Source organism: Gopherus evgoodei, chromosome 7, assembly GCF_007399415.2.
Source record: "Gopherus evgoodei ecotype Sinaloan lineage chromosome 7, rGopEvg1_v1.p, whole genome shotgun sequence".
Lineage (NCBI taxonomy): Eukaryota > Metazoa > Chordata > Testudines > Testudinidae > Gopherus > Gopherus evgoodei.
Window position 1 is genome coordinate 17850468 of NC_044328.1, and position 27809 is coordinate 17878276.

A 27809-nucleotide genomic window follows, 5' to 3' on the forward strand; every position below is an offset into this window, starting at 1 on the left:
TATATTTGATCATGGAACTAAATATGGTTTTACCTGGGGATACACCAAATACAACTTTGAACTAGATATTTAACTATTTCCTGACAGTTTTCTTATACAACATTTCACAAAAACTGCTTATGTAGGTAACTTCTTTAAGAAAAATGATTAAATGGGGAAAGAGGACTTTAAAAATGTTCAGTATAGTTGAGAAACATATTTGAAATCATGTGTTAGGCCTTTGTTTGATTGACATTAATATCTGATTCCCATTACTTCCCTCCCACCACTCCCAAGTTGATGATTTTAGGACCGTGTCTCTGAAACTGTTGCAGACTCATTTTAAGAAGTCTTTAGAGGAACTTAAAGTGAGCAGAGTTGAATTCCTACCGGTTCACTGGCATAGCTCTCTACATGGGGATGCGACAGGTGTAGACAGGTCTGTATACAGTACGGTACCACTATGCACAGCGTCTCTCATACAAATTGCATAATACGGTACTTAATAGAGTTAAGGAAAATGAATGAGAAATTACTACATACCATAAAGGCAAGATAGATAAACATGGTCTGATAACAATAGAATGATTCTTCTGTAATGTTTTAGTTGAGAAGTTTCTAAGCAGTGGGTGATTAGAACAAGCTAGATGATCACATAGTGCTGACTTCCCTTATTTCCAACTGCTAGACTTCATTAAGAGATAATAGAATAATATTTTCCTGACGTTTCTTTTCCACATAAGCAATTGTGTTAGTTGTTGTTAGAGATGTTACATGATCACGAATAGGAGGGAAGATAATGAATAAATTATCTTTCACTCATCATTTCTACAGCTGAGTGCAGTAAAGAGGGTTAATATGTATTGTCTTTTTAAATATTAACCTCTCCTCTTGTCACCGCTTGTCCTTCATTTGTAGCCTCCCTATTTGTAGTCCTATTCTTATTGTCTCTTCCCTTCCTGTTTGCTGTATTCTCTCTTTCCTTTCTGGTGCAGGCTGTCAGGAGGCTGTACTTCATTTTACCTCCTATTTTTATACGCAGTCGTTTCTCCTCATCCCCACACCCTTGGCAACAGGGCAAAACTGTAATGAAGTAATATCGCAGGTTTTCCTTTAAACCTAGACATGGCATAAAAGGTTGAGAGAGATATAAGTTCCTTAACATAGAAATAAATACACTAACAATTTAAAGAGAAGGTATTGGCACTTATGTATGAGTTTGAGATGAGTCCAGAAAGTTTTATTTTGGTTTGAGCAGTGTGGAGAACTTGACTGCTATGGTTAGGGTACTCTGAATTAATTGCCAGATGGTTAAACCTTCAAAACTACGGAAAAAAGGAATTGCAAAGCTCTTATAAAGACTTTTAAAATAATCATTCTACATCTAAAATTTTTGCACCACCAGGAATATTAAAAAAATCACTTTGCCAAGCATTGGACGTCTGCGCCACTTCACCAATGAGACCTTGCTTGATATACTGTTTTACAACAGCCCAACCTACTGTCAGAGCATTGTGGATAAAGTAGGCCTGGAAATGAACCGCCTACATGCACTTTTTATGAGTCGCAACCCAGACTTTAAAGGAGGAGTCTCTGTTGCTGGGCACAGTTTAGGTAATCTACTAATATATCTGTTTACTTTCTGGGACAAAATAGCATTGCTAGATAGAGAAAAATGCAAACTACGTTTAAACATGGGGAAAGCTGGCCTGATGGACCATAATGGTTTTCTGGAGCGTTGTTGGCTACTCATGCAAAATATCAATATAGTCAGGTTATAATACTCAATTTTTAAGAGGCATTATGATCTAGAGATTAGAGCATAGAGATGGGAGTCAAAAAACTTGGATTCTAGTCTAGTCTTAAAAACGCAATTTGACACGCGACAATGGGTTAGTCATTTATCTTCCATGCCTGCTTTCCCCAGTTGTAAAATGGGGATAAATACTATCCTACTATGCGTGCCTTATGGGTATTATGAAGCTATGAATTCCTGGCTGTGTTGTCTGGGCTCAGTTTCTCCAGTCCTGCCTCTAGGAAGAGTCCGTAACCTGAGGTAATGAGTAAAGGGGATGTTGGCTATTGTAATTGCTGATCAAGTGAACCAGCTTTAAGCAATTTCTATATGCTAGGAATTCTCACATAAGTGTTCGTGGCTGAGGGGTGAAAACATTATCTAAGTCGTATCTGAACATTGTTTCTTTTTGTTTTTTAATTTTTCTGTAAAATTATGTAAATGAACTTTTTGCGCCCTACCTCTAGCCACTGCCATCCCCAAGAAGTCCTATTTGAGATTTTGGATCAAGAAAACTGGAATATTTACTCAAAACAATTTATATCTCCAGGTGCCTTAATTTTATTTGACATATTGTCCAACCAGAAAGATTTGACTTCATCAGGAAACTCTGGACCTCCCACTGCTGCTAATGGACTTGTGAATGATACAGTTGTTCGTGACAAGCAGGTATTACTTGCATACCTGAATTTTGAGGTGAATTCACTCTGCTGGTTTTTTGGAGATGTTTCTCAAGCTGTCAGAACTTTTATCAGTTTAACACAGTACCTGATGTGATAGTAAATTTTAATTTACTAATGGAAAAATGCAATCTAAGAATAATCAGTCTGTGTGTGTCTGTAGTCTCTATATTTGAAGTTTCTTGTACCTTATAAACTTAAAGGTCTATGGAGGTTCTGTCTAGTGGATTTAAGCATTGGGCCGGGACCCAGAAACTTTTAAGTTCTAAACATTGGCTCTGTTACAGATTCTATGGCATTGAGCAAGTAGGGAAAGTGAGGTAAAGCTGTCTGCAAAAGAGAAGTAAAATAGTGGCTTGAAGAACTTTGTGAGTAAAGATGGATATACATGAGGAGGAGTCCGTTTACTTTAGTTCTCAGGTCTCAGATTGAGAGTGAGGGCAGGTAGATTTTTTTTTTTATTTTTTATTTTTTTAACCTTGAGGGTAGTTGATGTGTAAACCATGGAGATTCAAAACTCCTGGAACCCCATTGTCACTTTTAGTCTCCTTTTAAATATTTTCATTTAGGGTCAGTCCATTCTTATTGGTTGAAAATTTGATGTTGATATTTGATATTTGTTTTCTTTAAAGCCCTGAGGCTACGATAAGTAACAATGCTCAAATGTTACCGATATTTAAAAAATACGGTTTAGCATATATTTGTTCACTGAAGCTTGCTGCTAATGCCTCACTCTGTCAATCTCATTGTGCTGCTTTAATCTTCTCTCAAGGTGACAGAGAATACCAACTCCTTGGCGCCCATGATTACTCCTGGTGAGGAGCCCTGTGATCCTGATGTAGAGGATGAAGATCCAACCTTACAAAAGGCTCTGGAAATGCTCAGTGTCTCAGAATATATCGACACATTTGAAAAGGAGAGAATTGATATGGAATCTCTGGTACATTTAACAGTTTAAGTTGACGTCAGGAGCCAGACAATCTTTTTTGCTTTAGAACTTGGTCTGAAGAGCTTTTTTAAAAATTGAAACTTTAATTGTATGTGTTGTATACTTAAGATTAAATATTATATGAATCCATAACACTTTCAGTAGGTTGGTCTCCTGTTATTTATGTTTGTTGTTGTCCTACACTCTCTTTGATTTTTATTTAATTCTGTGTAAATCTTAATCTGCGCTATTTGAGTTTACGTCACTAATTTTTAAGACATATTTTCTGTAAGTCACTAAGAAGTAAGAAGTGTGCGTGTGCACTCTCTCTCTCCCTCTCTCTCTGTGTGTGTGTGTGTATGTATATGTGTGTGTGTGTATGTATATATATATATATATATATAATTTTTTTTTCCCAGCTGATGTGTACAGTTGATGACCTGAAGGAAATGGGTATACCTCTTGGACCAAGAAAGAAAATTGCCAACTTTGTAAAAGACAGAGCAGCCAAACAGGTAAATGTGCATGGTTTTATAATGCATTTATATTGGCATTACTTAACGTTATTTGTTTTTCTATTATTATGTACCATTCTCTACTGTTATGTAATGGCCCAAATGATTTCAATACTTCTCTATAAAACATGCATAAAATTGCCACATCAGAGGTTGTCAGAAGCTCTCTGCACATAGAAGGATTATGCAGCATGTCACTAAAAACAGTCTTCTGCTTCAACTATTAAATACCTAAAAGCTGTGTGAATGACGTTGTGGGCAGTATTAATGAACCTTTCGCTGCAATACTGCATAATATAAAACCAGTCTCTGCTTTAAAACTGCTTAACTCAGTAGGTATGCCAATTTTTTTTAAATCCATACTTCACACAGGTATAGTAACTTTCTTTCCAAAGGTACTATGCTCAGCAAAGTTAGAGCCAAACAATATTTTTTTAGGACTGTTGATTTAATCACAATTAACTCACATGATTAACTAAAAAAAAATTGTGATTTTAAAAAATTGTTGCAGTTAATCACAGTTTTAATCACACTATTAAACAATAGAATACCCATTGAAATTTATTGAATATTTTTGGGTGTTTTTCTACATTTTCAAATATATTGATTTCAATTACAGCACAGAAAACAAAGGGTACGGTGCTCACTTTGTATTATTATTTTTTATTACAGATATTTGCACTGTTAAATGAAACAAAAGAAATAGTATTTCACTTCACCTCACAAATACTGTAGTGCAATCTCTTTATCATGAAAGTGCAATTTACAAATGTAGATTTTTCTTTGTTACGTAACTGCATTTAAAAACAAAACAATGTAAAAGTGCACTATGTCCTACTTCTTGTTCAGCCAATTGCTAAGACAGACAAGTTTGTTTACATTTCTGGGTGATAATGTTACAGTGTCACCTGAAAGAAAGAACAGCTGTTCTTATGGCACTTCTGTAGCCAGCATTGCAAGGTACTTACATGCCAGAAATGCTAAACATTCATATGCCCTTTCATGCTTCGGCCACCATTCCAGAACATGTTTCCATGCTGACGCCAGTTTAAAAAAAAAATGCATTAATTAAATTTGTGATACAGAACTTCTTGGAGAAGAAGTGTATGTGTTCTGCACAGTTTTACCTGCATTCTGCCATATATTTCATGTTATAACAATCTTGGATGATGACCTAGCACATGTTGTTCGTTTTAAGAACACTTTCACTACAGATTTGACAAAATGCAATGTGAGATTTGTAAAGATAGCTAGAGCACTCAGCCCAAGGTTTCTGACGAATCTGAAGTGCCTTCCAAAATCTGAGAGGCACAAAGTGTGAAGCATGCTTTCAGATGTCTTAAAAGAGCAACATTTCAGTGCGGAAACTACAGAACCCCAACCACCAAGAAAGGAAATCAGCCTTCTGCTGGTGACATCCGACTCATGATGAAAATGAACATGCGCTGGTATGCACTGCTTTGGATCGTTATCAAGCAAAACCCATCATCAGCATGGACACGTCCTCTAGAATGGTGGTTATGAATCTTTAGCACATCTGACACATAAATATCTTTCAGTGCCAGCTATAGTGGCATGTGAACGCTTGTTCTCATTTTCAGGTGACATAAACAAGACATGGGCAGCATTATCTGCAAATGTAAACAAACTCATTTGTCTGAACAACTGACTGAACAAGAAGTAGGACTGAGTGGACTTGTATGTTCCAAAGGTTTACATTGTTTTATTTTTGAATGCAGTTACTTTTTGTACATAATTCTACATTTGTAAGTTCAGATTTCATGATAAAGAGATTGCACTGCAGTACCTGTATTAGGTGAATTGAAAAATACTATATATTTATTTTTTATTACAAATATTTGCACAAAATAAAAAGTAAGCACTGTGCACGTTGTATTCTGTGTTGTAATTGAAATCAATGTATTTGAAAATGTAGAAAACATCCAAAAACATTTAAATAAATGGTATTCTATTATTGTTTAACACTATAATTAATTGCGATTACTTTTTTAATCACTTGGCAGCCCTATATTTTATACTGTCAGAAAAATATATGAAATATGTTAGTCATCACAGGTAAAATATTCAGAAGTGCTTAAGTCCAACTGAAAGTCCAATAGAATTCAGGTTCCCACCAGCAGTCAGATAGTGTCTTGTGGTCACTATTGGTCTGAAATAGATTTGAAAGTATGACTTAGAGGTGAAAGTTTCTCTCTCTACCCTAGTCCTTTCCCTGATTAATGCTTATATCTTTTTTGCATGTTCGCTATTAATTTTTTTTAATACTAATTCTAAATATAACCTTATTTAATGATTATGTTTTAATTGGTGCTTGTGAAAAATGTTTCTTTTCAATAGCAATGCCAAATTACTTCCTCCTTTAAATGGTTGATTTTCAACTCTCGAGAATAGCTCTTGGTCTTCCGTGGGAAAATCCATTTATAATACAATATTCTAGATTGCTACCAACAACTAATTCTAGGTAGCTCAGTATTGGTATCAGTTCTTACAGCACTTAATTCAGAATGAGGTGGTCTGCAGTTTAATCATTTTATAACTTAGACTCTCAGGTTTTCTATCACTTCTACTATAAGCTGGTATTGTCATAGTAATCATTTTCTGTGCTTTTTGTAAATGAGAATGAACAAAACTGCCTCATTCAAATATTGAACTGATTTCATGCTATAAACAATACTTGTTTTGACGATAGATGAAAGAATTCCTCTATCCATCAGTTTTCTGTCACTCTTCCTAACACAAACTTAAAATAAATGTTAACACATTCAGTGACTTGGCAACCAGTTACCATTAACTAGAAGAATCAAGGAATGTGGTGGTTGCTTCATTGAGTCATATGGCACATATTCTGAGTTTTCATGCTGTGGTACTTTATTTGGCTACCTGCAAGCGTTCATGCTAGTTGTGCCCTAGAACGCTCTGTGCAGGTTCTCACAGTGCTCCATAAGGAAGGTTGGTAGAAAGAGGCAAAAAACAAACAAACAAGGGTGTGTGGGGTGGGGTGTGTGTATGCTTTTCTGGCATCTGAAACAGACCAATTGTAAATGCATGTAATTTATGTAAATGTAAATTGGTACATCTGAAAGCCCAAGATAGGGACTGAGAAAAGTTGCCAAAGCAATAAACTTTTTCTGGTTTTGATAACTTTGTTTCAATAGGAAAAGAAAAAAGCATTAGCAGAAAAAAAAGCAGTGCAAACTCAGGAAGCTGCACAGAAAGCAAAAGAAGCAGTTACTTCTGTGGCCACTTCAGAACCTGATAGCCTGCATGAGCGGTCGAAGAGAAAACTTTCTGTTGGTGCCTTGGTTTCTTCTGTGAACATTGACTATGAATATTTTGAAGTTGGTACTGGCCAGGTGAGATTGTTAATTAAAACATCTTATTTGAGAACAGTGCTGTATATTAAAGCAACAAAATTAAAAACATCCAATTTCATTCTAGTCATGCAAAAGAACTTGGGAATTTCTTGTTTTTCATTATAAGCATGGGAGGTCTTGTTAAAGTTAGCATTAGGCTTTCCTTTCAGTAATGTGGCCACCACAATTAATTTTATGCCCTCAGAGTGGCTTGGACTGACTCCATTCCCAAATCAAGGTCTCCTACATTAAATCACAGCCCCATGGACTGCCATGATGTTGAATGGTCATTTGGGTTTTCTTTGGATGCTTACACATTACCTTTGTTCTGCATCATTGTAGACCTGAAATTTAAATGATCTGTTTTTAATCTAAAGTTTTATTTTAAAAAAGTACACTGAAATGTTTCCTGTTAGTTTGACTTATCCTCATGTACTTTCCTGTAAGTTTTTTAAGGTGCCTTTCTAAGGCTTTTCTATGTAAGCCATATGGGCAGAATATCCCAGCAAATATCTGCCACCCTGCAATGTAAACTACCGGGTTGTTGGATGTTTGCTGAGTCAGTCACCATCTTTTTCCTTTTTAGTTAGGCTTAAAGTGAATTGCCTGACATTCGAGGTGGCATTTATTTGATTTGATTACTTTGTGCTGCTAGGTTTCTGTGGCTTACAGTGTGCTAGACTTCGAACCAGAGAATTTCTTTGCCCTGGGTTCTCCAATTGGGGTGTTTCTTTCTGTACGAGGAGTGGAGAAGATTGATGAGAACTATAGACTTCCTACCTGCAAAGGATTCTTCAATATTTATCATCCAGTGAGTGTGAAGTACCTGTGAGATTGGATTTCTAGTAATTTAGATGAAAGGAAGGTGGGAAAACTGCATTTGAACTTCTTAACACACCAAAAGTAATTTTAAAACAGTTGCAATTACCCTTGGTTATTTCTGAACCTCTACAGAAAATAAGTAGCTGGTTGCAAGTCATGTACTTAATACCTAGCCCAATTACCTTGCCACCTGCCCTCTTCACTTTCCAAAGCCAAAATAATAATCTTATTGAGAATCTGTTTTCTATCATCTGACTTTTAGAGTGCTCTTTGTCTTCCTCCACTTCTAATGTTCACATCGAGATTTGGAAACGCTTTATTGTTGTTGTAAAATACAATAGATTTATCTTTCTCTTCATCTCCATCTTGTCATGTTACCAACCAGTATACCAGCTATATGAAATACTGACAACTGGGGAAAATTTGAGTTTTTATCTTGACTCTGTTGCTTTCAACACAGTTGAGTAGTGTATTGCAAGATTTTGGGGGTGTTTTGAATGATTACTGATATTTGTTAATTCTGTAGCAAGAGAGATCCTTTGTGCAATGGATGTATTATGTTAAAGAGCTGGGGCAAAATAATGTTCATCTCTGCTATCATGTCCCTCTCCTAGAGTCTCTGAATCAAAGAGAAAAAACACTCATTTGTGTTAATGAACCAGCAGTGATTTACAGTTTAACTAAATATTAGTTCACTTGAGTTAACTGAAAAAGAGAGAATCTACAAGTTGTCTTCACTAATTGTCAACAGGTTTCTTTAACTGAAATGTCACTAAAGTTTTGGATTGTTAAATGTCAAATAATTTTAGTTATTCTGGCTTTCTCTTTATTTGCAGCTTGACCCAGTAGCTTATAGGGTAGAACCTATGATTATTCCAGACTTGGACATAAAACCGGTTCTCATTCCACACCACAAAGGCAGAAAAAGACTTCATCTCGGTAAAATATTTTTAATATGTATATTTTACTGTATATATATAGTCTATGATTTTCTAATGCATCAAATATTGTAGGTCAACATTTTCAAAAGAGACTAATGATTTTTAGTGTCTTTCTTCTTGTGGACCCAACTTGAGATGCTTTAAAGGGCTGAATTTCAAAGGGCAGGTTCTCAGCGCTTTCTGAAATCAGGCTGTTTTAAAGTGTCCAAATTGAGCACCCACAGTCTTTGTTTAGTTTTGAAAATGTTTGCCCTTTTGTTAATTAAGGCTAACAGTCATCAACTAGTAACTTCACTAATGGGAGGTGTATTTTTAATAGTTGCAGGTAATTGTCCTGTTCATATTAACTTCTTAAGATTCTGAGGATAAGTAGTAGTAGCCAAGTTAACTGGATCCCCAACTCGGTCCCCCAGTGCCTGCAACGCTGCCACTCCCACATATAGTTGAAAAATTAGACCTACCCTGGGTGGACGTTGATTCTCATGCTACTGAGCTAGCCAGCCTTTCTACTTGGTGTCACTGTGGAGTAACCAAGAAAAGATACAGTACTTACTGAGACAGTAGTAATATCTAGGGCGTCAATCGGATTGGAGCCTTGACTCTTGTGTTTAACTCACATGCTCTTGGTTAAACTGACACATTTCAGGACTGTAAGGAACTTTTCCCAAGTTAGGTTGTCAGAGACCTGGAGGGAGTTCTGACTTCCTGTGGAGCTCTAGGAAGAAATTGTCTGGTTAGGATGAAGTGGCCATTTCCAACGTACTTTTTCAGATTCTTAACATGTTATACTTTGTATTTGGTACTGTATTTCCTTGCCTTTTATTAAATTAAACTTTAACAGCATCTACTTCAAATATGGGTGGCAAATACTGCTTTCATAATGAAGATGCTGTGTTCTATGTCGTCTTTTAATCAAAAGGAATAAGAGGCCTGGGCGCATATGCATCAATAATTGGTGCCTTTGGCTAGTACTTAAAAAAAAAAAATTTGTGTTCACTTAATATTTTCACTAATAATCCTGATATTGTGATCTTTTTAGAGTTGAAAGATTCTCTCTCTCGTATGGGATCAGATCTAAAACAAGGTTTTATCAGCTCTTTGAAGAGTGCTTGGCAGACTCTTAATGAATTTGCACGTGCTCATACCTCTTCAACTCAGCTGCAAGCAGAACTGGAGAAGGTAGCTAATCAAATTAAAGAGGAAGAAGAAAAACAAGTGGTAGAAGGTAGGTTGATGTTTCATGGATATTTTCTTAGTACGCTAATCTCAGATTTTTTGAAACATCAAAGCTCAAACGAATATTAGAAATGTTAGATATTTAGTTAATTGCAATTTGATCTTATAGATTCATAGACTCTAGGACTGGAAGGGACCTCGAGAGGTCATGGAGTCCAGTCCCCTGCCCTCATAGCAGGACCAAATACTGTCTAGACCATCCCTGATAGACATTTATCTAACCTACTCTTAAATATCTCCAGAGATGGAGATTCCACAACCTCCCTAGGCAATTTATTCCAGTGTTTAACTACCCTGACAGTTAGGAACTTTTTCCTAATGTCCAACCTAAATCTCCCTTGCTGCAGTGTAAGCCCATTGCTTCTTGTTCTATCATTAGAGGCTAATGTGAACAAGTTTTCTCCCTCCTCCTGATGACACCTTTTTAGATACCTGAAAACTGCTATCATGTCCCCTCTCAGTCTTCTCTTTTCCAAACTAAACAAACCCAATTATTTCATCCTTCCTTCATAGGTCATGTTCCCAAGACCTTTAATCATTCTTATTGCTCTTTTCTGGACCCTCTCCAATTTCTCCACATCTTTTTTGAAATGCGGTGCCCAGAACGGGACACACTACTCCAGTTGAGGCCTAACCAGCGCAGAGTAGAGTGGAAGAATGACTTCTCGTGTCTTGTTTACAACACACCTGTTAATGCATCCCAGAATCACATTTGCTTTTTTGCAACAGTATCACACTGTTGACTCATATTTAGCTTGTGATCCACTATGACCCCTAGATCTTTCTGCCATACTCCTTCCTAGACAATCTCTTCCCATTCTGTATGTGTGAAACTGATTGTTCCTTCCTAAGTGGAGCACTTTGCATTTGTCTTTATTGAACTTCATCCGGTTTACCTCAGACCATTTCTCCAATTTATCCAGATCATTTTGAATTTTGACCCTGTCCTCCAAAGCAGTTGCAATCCCTCCCAGTTTGGTATCATCTGCAAACTTAATAAGCGTACTTTCTATGCCAACATCTAAGTCATTGATGAAGATATTGAACAGAGCCAGTCCCAAAACAGACCCTTGCGGAACCCCACTTGTTATACCTTTCCAGCAGGATTGGGAGCCATTAATAACTACTCTCTGAGTACGCTTATCCAACCAGTTATGCACCCACCTTATATAGCCCCATCTAAATTGTATTTGCCTAGTTTATCGATAAGGATATCATGCGAGACCGTATCAAATGCCTTACTAAAGGCTAGGTATAGCACATCCACCGCTTCTCCCTTATCCACAAGGCTCGTTATCCTATCAAAGAAAGCTATCAGATTGGTTTGACATGATTTGTTCTTTACAAATCCATGCTGGCTATTCCCTATCACCTTACCACTTTCCAAGTGTTTGCAGATGATTTCTTTAATTACTTGCTCCATTATTTTCCCTGGCACAGGAGTTAAACTAACTGGTCTGTAGTTTCCTGGGTTGTTTTTATTTCCCTTTTTATAGATGGGCACTATATTTGCCCTTTTCCAGTCTTCTGGAATCTCTCCCGTCTCCCATGACTTTCCAGTACCTCCTCTATTAACTCCTTGAGTATTCTAGGATGCATTTCATCAGGCCCTGGTGACTTGCAAGCATCTAAGTTTTATAAGTGATTTTTAACTTGCTCTCTTTTTATTTTATCTTCTAAACCTACCCCCTTCCCATAAGCATTCACTAAGTTAGACATTCCTTCAGACTTCTCAGTGAAGTCTGAAACAAAGAAGTCATTAAGCATCTCTGCCGTTTCCAAGTTTCCTGTTACTGTTTCTCCCTCCTCACTGAGCAGTGGGCCTACCCTGTCCTTGGTCTTCCTCTTGCTTTTGTTTCCCTTTATTCCCATAGCTAGTTTGAGCTCATTTTGTGCCTTTGCCTTTTTAATCTTGCCCCTGCATCCCTGTGTTGTTTGCCTATATTCATCCTTTGTAATCTGACCTAGTATCCATTTTTTAGATGACTCCTTTTTATTTTGTAGGTCATGCAAGATCTCGTGGTTAAGCCAAGGTGGTCTTTTGCCACATTTTCTATCTTTCCTACCCATCGGAATAGCTTGCTTTTGGGCCCTTAATAGTGTCCTTTTGAAAAACTGCCAGCTCTCTTCAGTTGTTTTTCCCCTCAGTCTTGATTCCCATGGGACCTTACCTATCAGCTCTCAGAGCTTACCAAAATCCGCCTTCCTGAAATCCATTGTCTCTATTTTGCTGTACTCCCTTCTACCCTTCCTTAGAATTGCAAACTCTATGATTTCATGATCACTTTCAGCCAAGCTTCCTTCTACTTTCAAATTCTCAACGAGTTCCTCCCTATTTGTTAAAATCAAGTCTAGAACAGCTTCCCCCCAGTAGCTTTTTCAACCTTCTGAAATAAGAAGTTGTCTGCAATGCAGTCCAGGAACTTACTGGATAGTCTGTGCCCCGCGGTGTTATTTTCCCAACATATATCTGGATAGTTGAAGTCCCCCATCACCACCAAATCTTGGGCTTTGGATGATTTTGTTAGTTGTTTAGAAAAAGCCTCTTCCACCTGGTTAGGTGGCCTGTAGCAGACTGCTAGCATGATGTCACCCTTGTTTTTTACCCCTTTTATCCTAACCCAGAGACTCTCAACACTTCCGTCTCCTATGTCCATCTCCACCTCAGTCCAAGTGTGTACATTTTTAATATATAAGGCAACACTTCCTCCCTTTTTCCCCTGTCTATCCTTCCTGAGCAAACTATACCCATCCACACCAATATTCCAATCGTGTATTATCCCACCAAGTTTCAGTGATGTCAACAATGTCATAGTTGTATTTATTTATTAGCATTTCCAGTTCTTCCTGCTTATTACCCATACTTCTTGCATTTGTATATAGGCATCTAAGATACTGGTTTGATCTTACCTCCCAGTTTTGCCCTGACCGTCCTTTCTCTCTGCCATTATAGCCCGCACTCTCTCTTGTTTCTGACCCATCTCCCAGGTCTTCATGTTCCCCACTTACCTGTGGGCTTTGCTCACCTGTCCCCATCGAACCTAGTTTAAAGCCCTCCTCACTAGGTTAGCCAGTCTGTTTGCAAATAGGGTCTTTCCCCTCCTCAAAAGGTGAACGCCATCTCTGCCTAGCAGTCCTTCCTCGAATAGCATGCCGTGGTCGAGGAAGCCAAAGCCCTCCTGGCAACACCATCTTCACAGCCAGGCATTCACCTCCATGATGCATCTGTCTCTGCCCGGGTCCCTACCTTTGACAGGAAGAATCGAAGAGAATACCTCCTGCGCTCCAAACTCCTTCACCCGTACTCCCAGAGACCTGTAGTCACTCTTGATCCGCTCAGCGTCACACCTCACAGTATCATTTGTGCCCACATGGATGAGTAGCATGGGGTAGTAGTCAGAAGGCCAGATAATCCTCAACAATGCCTCTGTAACATTTCGGATATGGGCCCCCGGCAGGCAGCATACCTCCCGAGATGAAATGTCAGGGCGACAGATGGGTGCCTCCGTCCCCCTCAGCAGAGAGTCTCCGACCACCACTACCCTACGTTTTTCCTATTTTCAGTGGTGGCAGCAGACCTCCCAGCCTTAGGGGTACAAGGCTTCTCCTCCTTTACTGTAGGGGGTGATTCCGTCTCTCCTGTATCAAGAAGAGCATAACGGTTACCTATTACCACGGCAGGAGGGTTCGCAGCAGGGGTGGAACACTGCCCACTGCCAGAAGTAACCAGCTGCCAGTGTCCACCCTGAGCCATCTCCTCCTCCACCAGTGGTGTGTCAGCAGTCCTGTGAATTGGGACAGCTGCCTCAGCTGTCTTCACATGGACACTGTCTAGAAATTGCTCGTGGATATGGATGCTCCTCAACCTAGCCACCTCCTCCTGTAGCTCTCCCACCTGCTGCCTGAGAGATTCCACCAGTAGGCACCATTCACATTGGATGCCCCCCCAGCCTGGATATCAGTCAGTGGAAATTGCAAGTTACAGTCTTTGCAAAACCACACCAGAATCTGGGTAGAAGCATCCAAGCTCTGGTGCTCTGTCTGGCTACAGGCGCAGGTGGAGGAGACAGAAGCAGTGCTGCCACAGGTGTTGCGGGTCTTCCTAACCATCGTAAGCCTCCCTCTGTCAAACTCCCTCTTGAACTCCCCTGTCTGCAGCTCCCTGTCTGCTCTGCTCTGCTTTAAAGGGAGAGGATTTGAATGTAGTTTTGTTTATAGGTTTTCAAGGGACTAACTGGTCACGGATAGGACCGAAAAGGGACCCCCGCTCCCTTCCTACTCCCCTTCCAAACTCCCTTGCAAAACTCCCTGTTAGCAGACCCGGTCGCTTGTGCACGGCTTTATAAAGCCCTTGCCTGAGTGAATGCCCTGCCCACTGGTTAAGGCTCAGCCAATTACCAGAGGCTTCTAGCTTTCAAACCTTCCTTTGTAGCTCAGCCTCCAACTGCCAGCTACAGCACGCTGTCCTTCAAACAACCAAAACAAACAAACAGACTGACAGACACAAGCTCTGCACACTGCAAGTAACCCCCAAACACAAACAAACACACACATTGCAGACGGTCACTTACCCCACAGATGCTGTATTTGCTCCTCCTTCACCTGGAGAGCTCCCTTGCGAAATTCCCTATTAGCAGCCCCTGGTCTTGTCTAGGAAAACATACTTTTTCAGATTCTTAATATGTTATACTTCGTATTTGGTACTATATTTCTTTGCCTTTTATTAAATTAAATTTTAATAGCATCTACTTCAAAGGAGTCTTTGATTAGTGTAATGTTACAATTGAGCTTGATGTCAAGAGCAAGTTTCTAAATGTCTTGCCTTCACTCTTTTGTAAGAAAAATGAGTAAACAAATATTTAACATCTGTGGGATTTCTGCTTTTTAATTAAGCTCTACTGCCTAGAAGGCCAAGCTGAGTAATAAGACAAGAGTCAGAAAGAGTGGATGTGGTGAAACTGAAATGAACACTGTGTCTAAGTATTAGATATTGCCTTCTACAAACATTAATCTCTTGGGAGGTTGGGGGCTTGATTCCTGCCTGCTATCACTTTTCTGACAGGTATTATTTACCACTGTATGCTTTTTTATTTCTGAGTAGAATAAAGAAATGCTTCCTTGGTCTCTCACAATCAATTAAGGATGGTCATTGCTGCTGCAGAAACAGATTGAAACAATTCATTTTTATGGTTATTAGCCATACTGCTGCATGATAGAATGAAACCATATGAATGGATAGTGAGACGTAGTTCTTAATTACCTATCTAATGTCTTGCAGAGACTCTGGGCTTCAAGGTTGCACTATTATTTAAATTTATAATAAAAAGAAACCGAGGCCCCCATTTGTAATAATAAGCCACACAGAAAACAGCAAAGGACTTATTTGTGTTTTATTCCACAGTTGAGTTGAGGCTACTACTGTCTTCCCAGAAACTAATGTAGAAAATGGTGACATCCATTTATAGTCATAGAATCAAGCAGTAATAAAGGGTTGAGCTTATGACTGACTTCAACATTAAAACTATCAATTCTAGCTGAAAAGAGTGCCGAAAGTCCAGATCTTTCGAAGGATGAGGATTTCTTAGGAAAGGTCGGGATGCTAAATGGAGGACGCCGTATTGACTATGTTCTACAGGAAAAACCAATAGAAAGTTTCAATGAATACCTTTTTGCTCTACAGAGTCACTTGTGTTATTGGTAAGAATTACATATTCTTTTGTTATTCCATAAATTTTGCTTTTCCAATGTAGTTATATATATTTAATTCAATTTACTTAATTACCAGTTCTCTTCCTCTTATTTTGTATAGTTTTATCTGCGACCAGCGTGACAATAACAAGAATGCTGCTGTTTGTTTCTAGCATTTTCTTTATGAAAATTCGGAGGATCACTCTGACAAATGTCATGCTATAGAGCTTAATTTTCCAGGCTTTTTTTAATTTTATTTTATTTTTTAATTTTGATAGAAATAGCAGTGTTCTGCACAGTATCATACCGAAGAAAAATCCTGATCAGGTGTAGTAGAAAGGGGGATATCTGTTGGAGTAGGTTAGAAACAATACAAGCTATGCTGGATTTTTACTAATGAGTACGTACCTTCAATTTTGGCATGGGTTTGCTGGTGCACAATGGTTTAAAGAAAGGTTGCCTTTGATACAGTACTACAAAGAGGAGGAATGGCCCAGTTGTTAAGAATCTAACCTGGCACTTGGGAGGACCTGGGTTTGGTGAATCTATACAGGCTACTGTCAGCCTGGGCAAGTCCCAAAGAACCATTTTCAAAACCAAACTCAAAGGGATTCTTACAAATTAGCTTAGGCTCTGAAGTCAGCTAAGTGCTTTTAAAATTTTTACCCTTAGTCTCTGCCTCAGTTCCTCATTTGTCAAATGGAGATAATAGCATTTCCGTGCCTTATAGGGAGTGTTGTGAAGAGGAATAAAGATTATGCAGTGCTCAGATAACACGGTAAAATTGTAGAAGTGAAGGACTGGAAAGGACCTCAGTAGGTCATCTAGTCCAGTCCCCTGATGTCAAGGCAGGACTAAGTAATAACTAAACTATTCCTCACAGATGTTTTTGTCTAATCTGTTCTTAAAATCCTCCAGTGACGAAGACTCTATAACCTCCCTAGGCAGTTTGTTCCAGCACTTAGCTACCCTGACAGAAGTTTTTCCTAATGTCCAACCTAAACCTCCCTTGCTGCAATTTTAGGCTCATTGTTTCTTGTCCTAGCCTGAGAGGTTAAGGAGAACAATTTTTCTCCCTCCTCCTTGTAACAATCTTTTATGTACTTAAATTGTTATGTCCCCTCTGTTTTCTCTTCTCCAGATGAAACAAACCTAGATTTTTCAATCTTTCCTCGTAGGTCATATTTTCTATATCTTTAATCCTTTCTAGGGAGTCATTTCCCATTTTGTATGTGTGCAATGTGGTCCATCCTAAGTGGAATTCTTTGCATGTGTCCTTATTGAATTTTGTTCTGTTTACTTCAGACCATGTCTCCAGTTTGTCCAGATTATTTTGAATTTTAAACCTATCCCCCAAAGCACTTGCAACTTGTCCCAGCTTGGTATCACCTGCAGACTTTGTAAGTGTGCTCTCTGTGCCATTATCTAAATCCTTTATGAAGGTATTGAACAGACCCAGGACCAATCCCTGCAGAACCCCATTCAATATGCCCTTCCAACTTGATTGTCAACCACTGATGATTACTTTCTGGGAATGGTTTTCCAACCAGTTATGCACCCACTTTATAGTCGCCTTATCTAGGCTGTATTCCCCTATTTTATGAGGAGTTCATGTAGGACAGTATCAAAAGTCTTACTAAGTTAAGATATATCACATCTACCACTTTATCCCATCCACAAGCTTGTTATCCTTTCAAAGAAAGCTGTTAGGTTGCTTTCACGTGATTTGTTCTTTGCAAATCAGTGTTGACTCTTACTTATCACTTTACAGGAGAACCTCAGAGTTATGAATTGACCGGTCAACCACACACCTCATTTGGAACCGGAAGTATGCAATCAGGCAGCAGCAGAGACCAAAATATAAAGAGTACAGTACTTTGTTAAAAGTAAACAACTTAAAAAAAAAAAAAAAGGCGGAAAGCAGCATACAAAGCTGTATTATACATACAAATACATACAAAGCTGTATTAAGTCAGTGTTCAGTTGTAAACTATTGAAAGAATAATCATAACACGTTGTTCAGAGTTGCAAACATTTCAGAATTATGAACAACTTTCATTCCTGAGATGTTCATAATTCTGAGTTTCTACTGTATTGTCTTCTAGGTGCTTGCAAATTGATTGCTTGATTATTTGCTCCATTATCTCTCCAGGTTCTGAAGTTAAACTGAGTAGTCTGTAATTCCCTGGGGTATTGTTATTCCCCTTTTTATAGATTGGCACTATATTTGCCCTCTTACATTGGGGTCATTTTAGTACCTAAGATAGCCAATGAGTAGCAGCTATGTAATGTAGATCAGCTTGTCTTTTTGGAAGAAATATTCCTCTAATTCTCCAAATTTTGCAGCCTTGTGGAAAAGAAAACCATTACAGTGAACATGTTCTTTGCTTGTTATGTGAAGGAGACAGAGTTTATCGTGTGTGGGCAACTAGCACTGAGAAATTGTATTCCTGAGGAGCACTGACTCTCTCTGAGTGAGACTCAGAATAACTTCCACCCCTTACACTCTCTTGGAAGTATAAGTTGGTCACTCATAGTATTCCACATTTAATCAAACCATCTGCCACTCTCTCTTCTTGTGACTAGCAAGATCTTTTGTATCAAATTCAATATTAAAAGGTCCTTTGGATTTTACCTAAAGCTGGCTAAACCACCGTTCATGTCAGCTGCTTGTTTCTTTTGGCACTGGTGTTAGATCAGGCTGCGTCCAAGAGAGCCATGTCTAAATGCTACTTCTTGGCTGACCCACAACTTCCAGGTCCTATTAATCAGCACCTTAGCAAAGATACATCAGCCTCTGTTTCAAGCCTCAGACTCTTCTAACCTAGAGTATTGGCTTTGTTCAGCCACATGAAGTTCTGTACACATCACTCAGAGACGTTCTACTTAGGTTATCCAACTGCTAGGTCATCTGGCTAGTCTCTCTGAAGACATTACTACTTCAATTGAATCTCATGTTATGAATTTAGCTTCAACCTTTTATAACAGCATCCTTAATCATCTGCCACCATGAGCCTCCACTCACCTCTGCTCCTGCACAAGCCGAGAATGATTTTCATTGCTATTTAAATGGCCAACACTTCTCTTTCTGGACATCATGTTGTACCTGGATGAATAGTACTATTTCTAGTATGACTTATTTTTCAGGTGACATGTTTTGCACTGACTACATTTAGAGTTTCAGCTGATATTTTAGAATGTGTGTGAGATCCCTGGTATTCTGAAATCAGCCAGTTCTTTAGAAACCAGTCTTTTTCTTTGGGGTTATCTTGGAATGTCACTCTCAGAAGTGTATGCACCTATCTTGGTAGCATTATCCTTTTTTTCTGAAATAACTGCTATTTTTCTGTGAAGAAACAAATGTACATTCTTATCTCTCGTATGATGCTTTGCCTTGACTTTCTCCCTATTCTGAACTTGGTACACAAAAAAGATAAATGTAGCAAAGATCATTTTCAAGGGTAGGCAAGGACACCATGTTTGTTTTGACAGCTACAGCTTTTCATATGAAACCATTCCTGAAGAGATGATGAAAGAGCACTATAAGTAGCAAAACTTTATTGTGTGAGAATGAAAAACTGCAGGATATTAATGCTCAGTCATCAAATTTTAACATAAAGAAAAAGAATTGCCACAAATGAATCTTCCTTCAAAGCTTTGATATTTGTTATGATTTTTACTGCTGACATACACAATGGTTTCAAAGCTGGTTTTAGGATATAAAAAGGGAAATTTCAATTCCCCCATCATGTGATTGGCCATGCAAAACACTGTTACATTATCTGGATTTTGAATTTTAAAAAATAGTTAAAAAAAAAAACAAACCCAAAAACTAATTTCATGCATTTCAGATGGTACAGGATATAGAGTGACTTGCATGAGAAGCAATAACCCGTTGAAAGGAAAAAGGTGCCAATCTATGTTCCCTCTTATGCATACTTAATTTCTCACTTTTGTGTATCTTAGATTTGTGCATTTTATTACCACAGTACAAACAGTACGTTTGAATAGACATGGGGTGTGGGATGACATTGACATGTATGTAAATGGCATGTGATAGCTAACATGACTTGTGTACGACATGAACAACAACTGATCCTCAAACTGCCAAATGATTAGTTAACTGTATCTTTTTCTCTTGTTGCAAAGACCAGTTGGTATTTGGAAAAACAAAAGTAAACTAAAATTGTTCCTTCAAAACATTGGCCTTTTTTTTGCTGAGTGAAACTAGTACTGTTTGGTTTTACTATAATTTTTATAATAATAGAAGCACAAGTAGCTTACTGCACTAGTTATCAGGTGCCATTGAAATAGGGTGACCAGACAGCAAATGAAAAATTCGGATGGGGGTGGGGGATAAAAAGAGCCTATATAAGAAAAAGACCCAAAATCGGGACTGTCCCTATAAAATTGGGACATCTGGTCACCCTACACTGAAATGTCTTCTGACTATTGGAAAGTAAAACCTCTGTAGAAATAATGGAAATTATGTCTAGAAATAGGCAATGTTGTCGAGTGGTTAAACCAGAGGACTTGAAGTAATATCTCATGGGGCTTTTTAATGTCGATAATGTTTACATGGTGGTGAATTGATAGTTGATTGCATAGGAGGTGTTGTATCAACAGTTTGCTCTGGTGGTTCAGTTTCCCTAATCTAATCAATAATAAATTCCTGTGGTGAGTTCTTTTGCACAAGCCCCCATTATCTGGATTTTTTTTATCTTTATGTTTATTAATATTTATGTGTAGTTTATGTTCTCCACAAGGTGGCAGTCTGTAGTTACTTTTTCTATCTAAAGATTTTTTACTCTAATAGACTAAACCATATTAAAGTACCTAATCAGTGCAGCATATAGTGGGTAATACCCAAAAATTCATATTAAAAAGTTTTCTCAGGAAGACATCAGTGAAATGAGCCAGACCTTCAGGAGGAGGAAACCCTGGCATTGATCCATTTGCTTGAAAGTTTGCTGCTTATTTTATCATGGTATAATGTGGTGATTACCTGTATGCTGGATCTCTTTGTAAATATTTGAGCAACCACATCATTTCTGTTGCATTTTTAACTGTGTATTGGCAATGTATAGACAGCATTTTTTAGAGTGCAACATCCTTTAATATAGATCATAATCAGTCATAATTACACCTCTCTCTCACTCAGTTGCCTCCTGGCATGTTTGAAAAGATATGAGAGGGGCTTGTGCAATATTTGAACAACTCCTAGGACTTGCCTCAAGCAACAGAATGTTGCTTATAAAAAACAACTAACAGACCCTTTTTATTCATAGGGAATCTGAAGACACAGCTTTGCTACTTCTCAAAGAAATCTATAGAACTATGAATATCAGTCCAGAACAGCCGCAACACTGATGTGTAGATATCTGAATTTGTAAGTTTTGCCCTCATATAAACTGCATGCACTTAAATCCTAGTATAATTTGGTGAACATGATTTTGGAGACCATTTTCTTTTTCTTTTCCCATCAAAGCTTACAGTGTAAAGAAAGCGGTTACAAAGTGTGTAATGTTGTTGCAATGTGTGAATTGTGGTTCTGGCTATAATGATCCTCCACCAACTGATGAAAGTTATGCATGTGTGTAGTACGGAGAGGATAGGAAGAGTAGAATTACTTATGTTCTAAAGTGTTCTGCCCAGGCAAATACATAATATAGACATACAGGCAATACAGCTTGAGAATTGCAGCATAAATAATTGCCCCAAAAGACACTAGCTCATTTTAAAAGGAACCAAAATAATAAACTGCATCTCAGAATAAAAATATCTTCAGTACATGGCAGTTTTAAAGTAGTAAGTATCCCAAATGAGGGTCCTCATTCTGAGAGTTTCTGCCACTGAGCACTAGGAGCCAGAGTCTGAATTCAAGGTGATAATGGAAATATCATTTTGGTTACCATCCTGTTGTTGTTCCTGGGTTTTGTGTTAATTGTTAAAATCAAAGCAACCAAGACATAACCAAGCTGTAGAAATTAATGAAACAAATAGTTTTTCTCTTTGGCAGTGACTCAGACTGTCTACACTGGCACTTTTGTCGGAAAAGCTTTTTTTGGTCAACGTTGTGAAAAAAACCACTCCCCTTACTGACATACGTTTCACTGACAAAAGCACCAGTGTGGACAGTGCGATGTTGGTGGGTGACGCTCTCCTGCCAATATAGCTACCGCTGGTCGTTGGAGATAGTATAATTATGCCAACAGGAGAACATTCTCCCGTCAGCATAGAGCGGCTACACAGGAGACCTTACGGCGACGCAGCTGTAGCAGTACATGCTACCATTGTCAGGCACTGACTATTATGGACGTGGAGGTATTAAAATAGAGAGAGAGAAATCATCTTTGCTCCCAGAAAACTTGCTGACATTCTGTGTGAATGTTCTGGAAAGTTATCCCCTTTAGACAGCAGTTATTGATGTTTTCCTCATTCTCAGAAGTGCATGAAAATCAAGAGAGGACAGTATCCTTCCTTATTAAAAGCACAGATGGGGGTCAAAATACTCAATCTGTGGGAGAGTATATGAATTTTTATAGGAGTATCCCAGATGCCTGTACTGCTGCTAGACAATCTTAATAGATTTTTGTTACAGAATGTTCCTGCTGCTAGTGTACTAAATACCCCCATTGGCAATCAGTTAAACTGGCTACTGTACCAGCCTAGTGTCAGTCCTGCTCCACTGAAGTATGTCATTGCTGATTGACTGCACTTTAAGTGTATCAAAGTAAAAAGGAAAAACACACTTGAAACTATTGCCTAGCAACACAACTGCTTATATCAATCGTTAAATGCCATCTACAGCATCTCACATCATCATAGTTGTAATGTTGCACTCTTGGCTTTTGTCTCTTATAGTATATCCTTATAGGTTAAAATCCTTACTCACCTGTTCTCACTACAGAATGGCTGTTTTTAAACCCTACATAATTTTTTGTTTGTTTCGTGGCAAATCATTCTGCAACAAACTCATTCCTAGTTTCTGGTGTGCAGGCTGGAACACTCTTTCATTAAGATGCACGCACAGTAACACTCATGGGAAAGAGCACGGATGTAGAATATATCACAGTCTATTGCTGTTTGCTAATGAGCAAGTCAAGAGTGTCTGTACAGTTGCAGCAGCTTCAGGAGTTGCTGAGAGCTCTCCCATCCCTTGCTTGGCTAGCCAGCAAACATGTGAAACCACATTTCAAATAGTAATGTCCTGGATGGCAAAACAATCCAGGCCCTTTGGTACATTTGTTATTTTTATTTCAGAGACAAGAAATATCTCTCTGCTTGTACTATCTAAAAAGTCTTTGCGAAATCCTGCTCCTCTAGGAAAAGTAAGCATTTTTCCCAGGCCAGCATGACCAGTCATATTCTGCAGAATCTAGGCAGTTATTCTTCCCATAGTTGCAAAAAAACCCCCAAAAAACTCAAAAACCAAAAAACAACCCTCTTTAAAACAGGTACTGATGAGTGCAACTGGTGCTGTAGCTGCTATGTTAGGGAAACATGCTGAGGCAGCTGTGAGAAGCCTGAGGGGCTGAGATGGCCAGTATAGTTTTGAAAAGTCTCTGCTGAATGACAGTAGATTTGGGAAACTGAATTGTGGTGTGGTAAAATTAGAGAAGATACTGCTAGAGATGGAGAGAGCAAAGAGTGGTGAATTAAGTGAAATGCTGCTCAGTGGGTAGAGGGATGAATGGGGGTGAGTTAAATTTAGGAGGCTGGTAATTGAGGTAGGAGGTGATTATTGAGTGAATTACGGAATGATCAGTGCAATACAGAAGCTGATGGTGAAGTGTGAGAGTGGAAAGAGAGCAATTGGTATGAAGTGTCCAAGGAGGCGTGAGTGCGTGAGTGTAGTTGTGTGATGTTATTTGACAAGGCTGGGCCAGTGGTGGAGCTTTTTTTGTTTTTGTTTGTTTGTTTTTTCATCTGGGCTGGTGATTAAATAAATAAATAAATAAAAATATTAGCTATCCTTGGGATTGGTTGCCATAATAATCAGTGAGTAGCTTCCAAGATCTGGCAGTCAGCTGTGACCAAAGGTATTTATACCATGGGAAAATATCTTCCAGCCCTCTCATCTAACATGAGTATTCTGCTTTGTCATCTTGAAGTTACTCTTTGGTAAACAATATTGTAAAATTCACAGGATTTTTTGTAGGATGTTTGCATGCTTAGAATAACAGAAGTATAGCCGGTATGGCCTAGTTGAATAGAAATGTATGTTGCATTAAGATTTAATCATTTTTACATAATATGTTACTTTGTATGCTTGGTGTTTATTTGCACTTGCTTGTCATTTTTGTGCCCTCTAAATATTTGTAATCAGAGAGTTCTTGCAGGCAACTTTATGCCCTACTTGTATTTTTAGTACTTTAGAATGGGTCCTCCAAAGTGCACAATACTTAAGCTAATATAACTTTGTATTCAGTTCCCCCGCACATCCTATAAAATGAGTTAAAGGGTATGCTTACACATATGGGCACAGTAGCTCGTCCAACTGTACAGTGATCCCATGATCAGAAATCAAGATCCAGTATCAAGGGCTCAATTTTGTTGATATTTAGGAATAAATTCAATCATCATTGTGGGGGATTAACATAAATCTCCCATTAGTGCAACGTTGCAGTACTCCCATCACCCCAATTTGCAATCATAACTCCCGTCATCAGAATGAATCCTGTTCGTGGTGGTGTTCTTTGGGGGGGAGGGGAATGGGGAAATAGACCTTAGGATATTACATTTTTATAAAAAAATGAGAGGTGAGTGGGGGGGGTTAATCTTTTTCTCTTTGAAAATGAACGTTAGTGTGTTTAGTTTTAACATAGTAGTACTACTGCAAGACAAGGAAGTTCAGTTTCACCTTTCCTGTTTTTGTTTTTGTTTTTCTCTGCACAGCATACCTAATGTTCCAACAGGCTTGCTGACAACACATTTTGAGGAACCTCCAGTATTTCTCTAGTCACACATGACAAGAATCTGAATTACAACGGCATTTTTTTCTTCAGGCCAGAGCTCTTTGATTTAAATAATGCCTTCTTGTTTCACTCAAGATTGTTTCACGGTTTTAAAATTATCAGCACCACAGTTTGGGAAGCATAATTGGAATGACACCATTTAGTTGTACTGTTGCCAAACTTTGACCAATGAAGAAATATTCATGGCATGCAAATTATTATTTTTCTTCTTGAGCTACCTTGTCTGTAGGTGTCAAACATGTATTTTCTATGAAGGCAGTATGTTCTTTATTAAAGAAAGGACTTGTTGAGAGACAGCAATAATTTGCTTTTTTTTAAAAATGCGTTTCCACTTTTAAAAACAAAATGTGAATTTTAGTTATAAGCTGCTTTACATCAAGCCTTTTGTATTTGCTAAAACCAGCAGCCAGAATGACTTTCTTACTACTGTGGGTTCAATGCTGAGATTTTATAAAAGCTTTTTAACTCTCTGACTTCTTTGCATTGGAGATAAAATGATCTTTTGTTGTAGAAAACATAGAGATTTGTTACAGCTAGTTCAGCATTCACATCTCTTGGAATGTAACTGATGTAGCGAACAAAGAGGGATGAGTCAAACAACATTTCATTTTGGTAATTAACTGTTCATGCAGCCTGGTGTCTGCTCTACCTGAGAACTAAAATCATGACATTGACCTCGGAAAATTAAGTTCTCTCACTCAGGCATGTGAATGTAGAGCCTCTTTCAAGCTTGTTGGAGCTAAATGTAACAGCCAATGCCAAGGTCTGTGATCCGTATTCTATTTTCATCTAGTGAAATCAATGGAGTTGTATGGGGTGAGGTCTTCTGGATTAGTGTCTCTGAACGCTGGGCTTCTGTAGCTTTCTTCTGGCAGCATCTTTAATGCAATTACTTAACCTATAGTGCTGACAACATTTGCTTCTGTTACTGCAGTAAGGACATTTTGCTAATGTTTACATACTAAGTTCTTATGGAACACAGTGACTTTTTTGAGTATATGTAAAATGCACATTTTTGGGTGTATATTTTTGGTTAGTATAATTAAAAGATACTGCAATACCAATGAATCTTTACTGCAAGCTTTTGTACTTATCTCAACAGTGAATGTTTCCTTCTCTCACTTAATGAGAAGGATCTTGTTTGCTTTTGGTGTCACTTCTCCCATTCTGAATATTCAGGATTACACTTAGTACAGTAGTTTCCCTTCAATTTTTTTTTGTTAAGGTAGAATAAATTTTGCGAAGATATGTCAGATGGACCAGGCTCTTGGCTGATGGCACAATGAGTGGAAAAGCCCAAGCCCTTCAGTAAATCCTGTATTAAAGATAAGTTTCCCAACAGATTTCAGACCCCTATAATTGGTATTCAGATCATGTAGCCTATAGTGCTGGATAAAATACCAAAGAATGAAAGATGTATCGGTTTTCAAAAATCTACAACAATGATGAATGTGTACTTTGTGTAGAAGTGAGTACATAAAGGCAAACTAAATAAATTTAATGAAAAAATGTCCAGAGAGTGTTTGATATGACTTATCACTCTGAATCTAAGGGAATATGCTTTTGGGAATTCAGCTTGCTTTTTGCTTGTGTATTATTTGTTCATTACTGTGAAAGGAAATTACTGTTGAAAACAGATTAAGCAGTTAGTCACTTAAAACAGATATGTTATTTTTTGAACTTGGATATTTTAAATCCATTAACTATTTTTAATTCCAAGCAATGTAAGACTTTTGTCTTGATAGTCTGAGATAAGCAATTATTTCAGGGTAAAAAATTCTGACTGGAATCTTAGACTTATGTGGAATCACCACCATTTGAACCACCTAAAATGTGAATTATATTCTGAAAAGTGACTGTTTTAAAAGTTGCACATTAATCATCTTGTATGTATGCTTTCTTCTGTATGCATTCAGTCATTTCTGCTTACTGCAGTGACAGAAGTTTCTGCTTTTAAATCCTGTTGGCTTTGCTGAAATAGCAAGCTGGATTCTGTTCCATGTTGTAACTTGTCTTAGTAAACATTTATGTTGGTGATGCACAACAGTACAGACCTTTGGAGGGAGTGGGATATAATTTGGCCAGCAGAAACTTTAATCATGTAGAAGAAGAGAGAAAACCCAGATTGATTTTTCCAATCCAATTTTCAGAGTTACTCTCTAGAGGCAAAAATATCCTTTCTCGTAAACGAAGGACAAAGATCTGCAAGTCAGAGACACAATAAACATGGAACCCCATAATGTCAGAGAAGAACAGCCATTTAAATCTAGGCAGAAACAGAGCACTAGAAAATGCACTATGGGAAGCAAAGGGCACTGGCAAGAGAGTGCGTTATATTACCTTATAACTGACTCCTGTAATATTTGTTTTTCCTTTAGAACTCTGGATTATTAGCTACATAGGCTGTAAGCTTTCTGAGGCTTTTTTGTGGGGACTGTGTATGGTGCTTACCACAGTGGAGGCCTTGTTCCTGATTGGGACCTCTAGTTGTTGTTGTTGCTGAAGTAGAAAATCTCCTTCAGAATAATAATAAACATATAACCACTTAAAAAGTTTATTATAAAAGTGTTATCCTCAAGACAATATATTTGGTGCACTCTATATTATGGGCTTCATCCTGCTCCATTTACATCTAGGGCAAAACTCCATGGACTTAAATGGAGATAGGGATTGGGCTCCATGTACTTTTCTTTAAATAAAAATCCATTTGCTTTTCCACTACTATTGTTCCAAAATATTTTACCCAATGGAATAAAATTCATCTTCACCTTGTAATATTGATTTTCTTTTCTTTTGTGCAGCCTAGTGCACGGCTACTATACCACCTCACTGCTTTTTTATACCTACATAGTCGGCTCACACACACATCTGCC

General features: G+C 38.1%; 1 protein-coding gene across 1 annotated transcript in view; it reads left to right on the forward strand.

The window, feature by feature from the left end:
- SEC23IP (SEC23 interacting protein) overlaps positions 1-26487 on the forward strand; it is a 46916-nt gene extending 20429 nt beyond the window's left edge. Inside the window, exons 8-19 of the mRNA XM_030570862.1 lie at positions 277-418; positions 1385-1593; positions 2325-2443; positions 3227-3394; positions 3802-3897; positions 7074-7271; positions 7927-8082; positions 8930-9032; positions 10074-10259; positions 15805-15967; positions 21247-21347; positions 24857-26487. Of these exons, the coding sequence (XP_030426722.1) occupies positions 277-418; positions 1385-1593; positions 2325-2443; positions 3227-3394; positions 3802-3897; positions 7074-7271; positions 7927-8082; positions 8930-9032; positions 10074-10259; positions 15805-15967; positions 21247-21328 (1622 nt within the window). The 3' untranslated portion in view covers positions 21329-21347; positions 24857-26487. The remainder of the gene's footprint in view (positions 1-276; positions 419-1384; positions 1594-2324; positions 2444-3226; positions 3395-3801; positions 3898-7073; positions 7272-7926; positions 8083-8929; positions 9033-10073; positions 10260-15804; positions 15968-21246; positions 21348-24856) is intronic.
- Positions 26488-27809: the final 1322 nt, after the last annotated feature.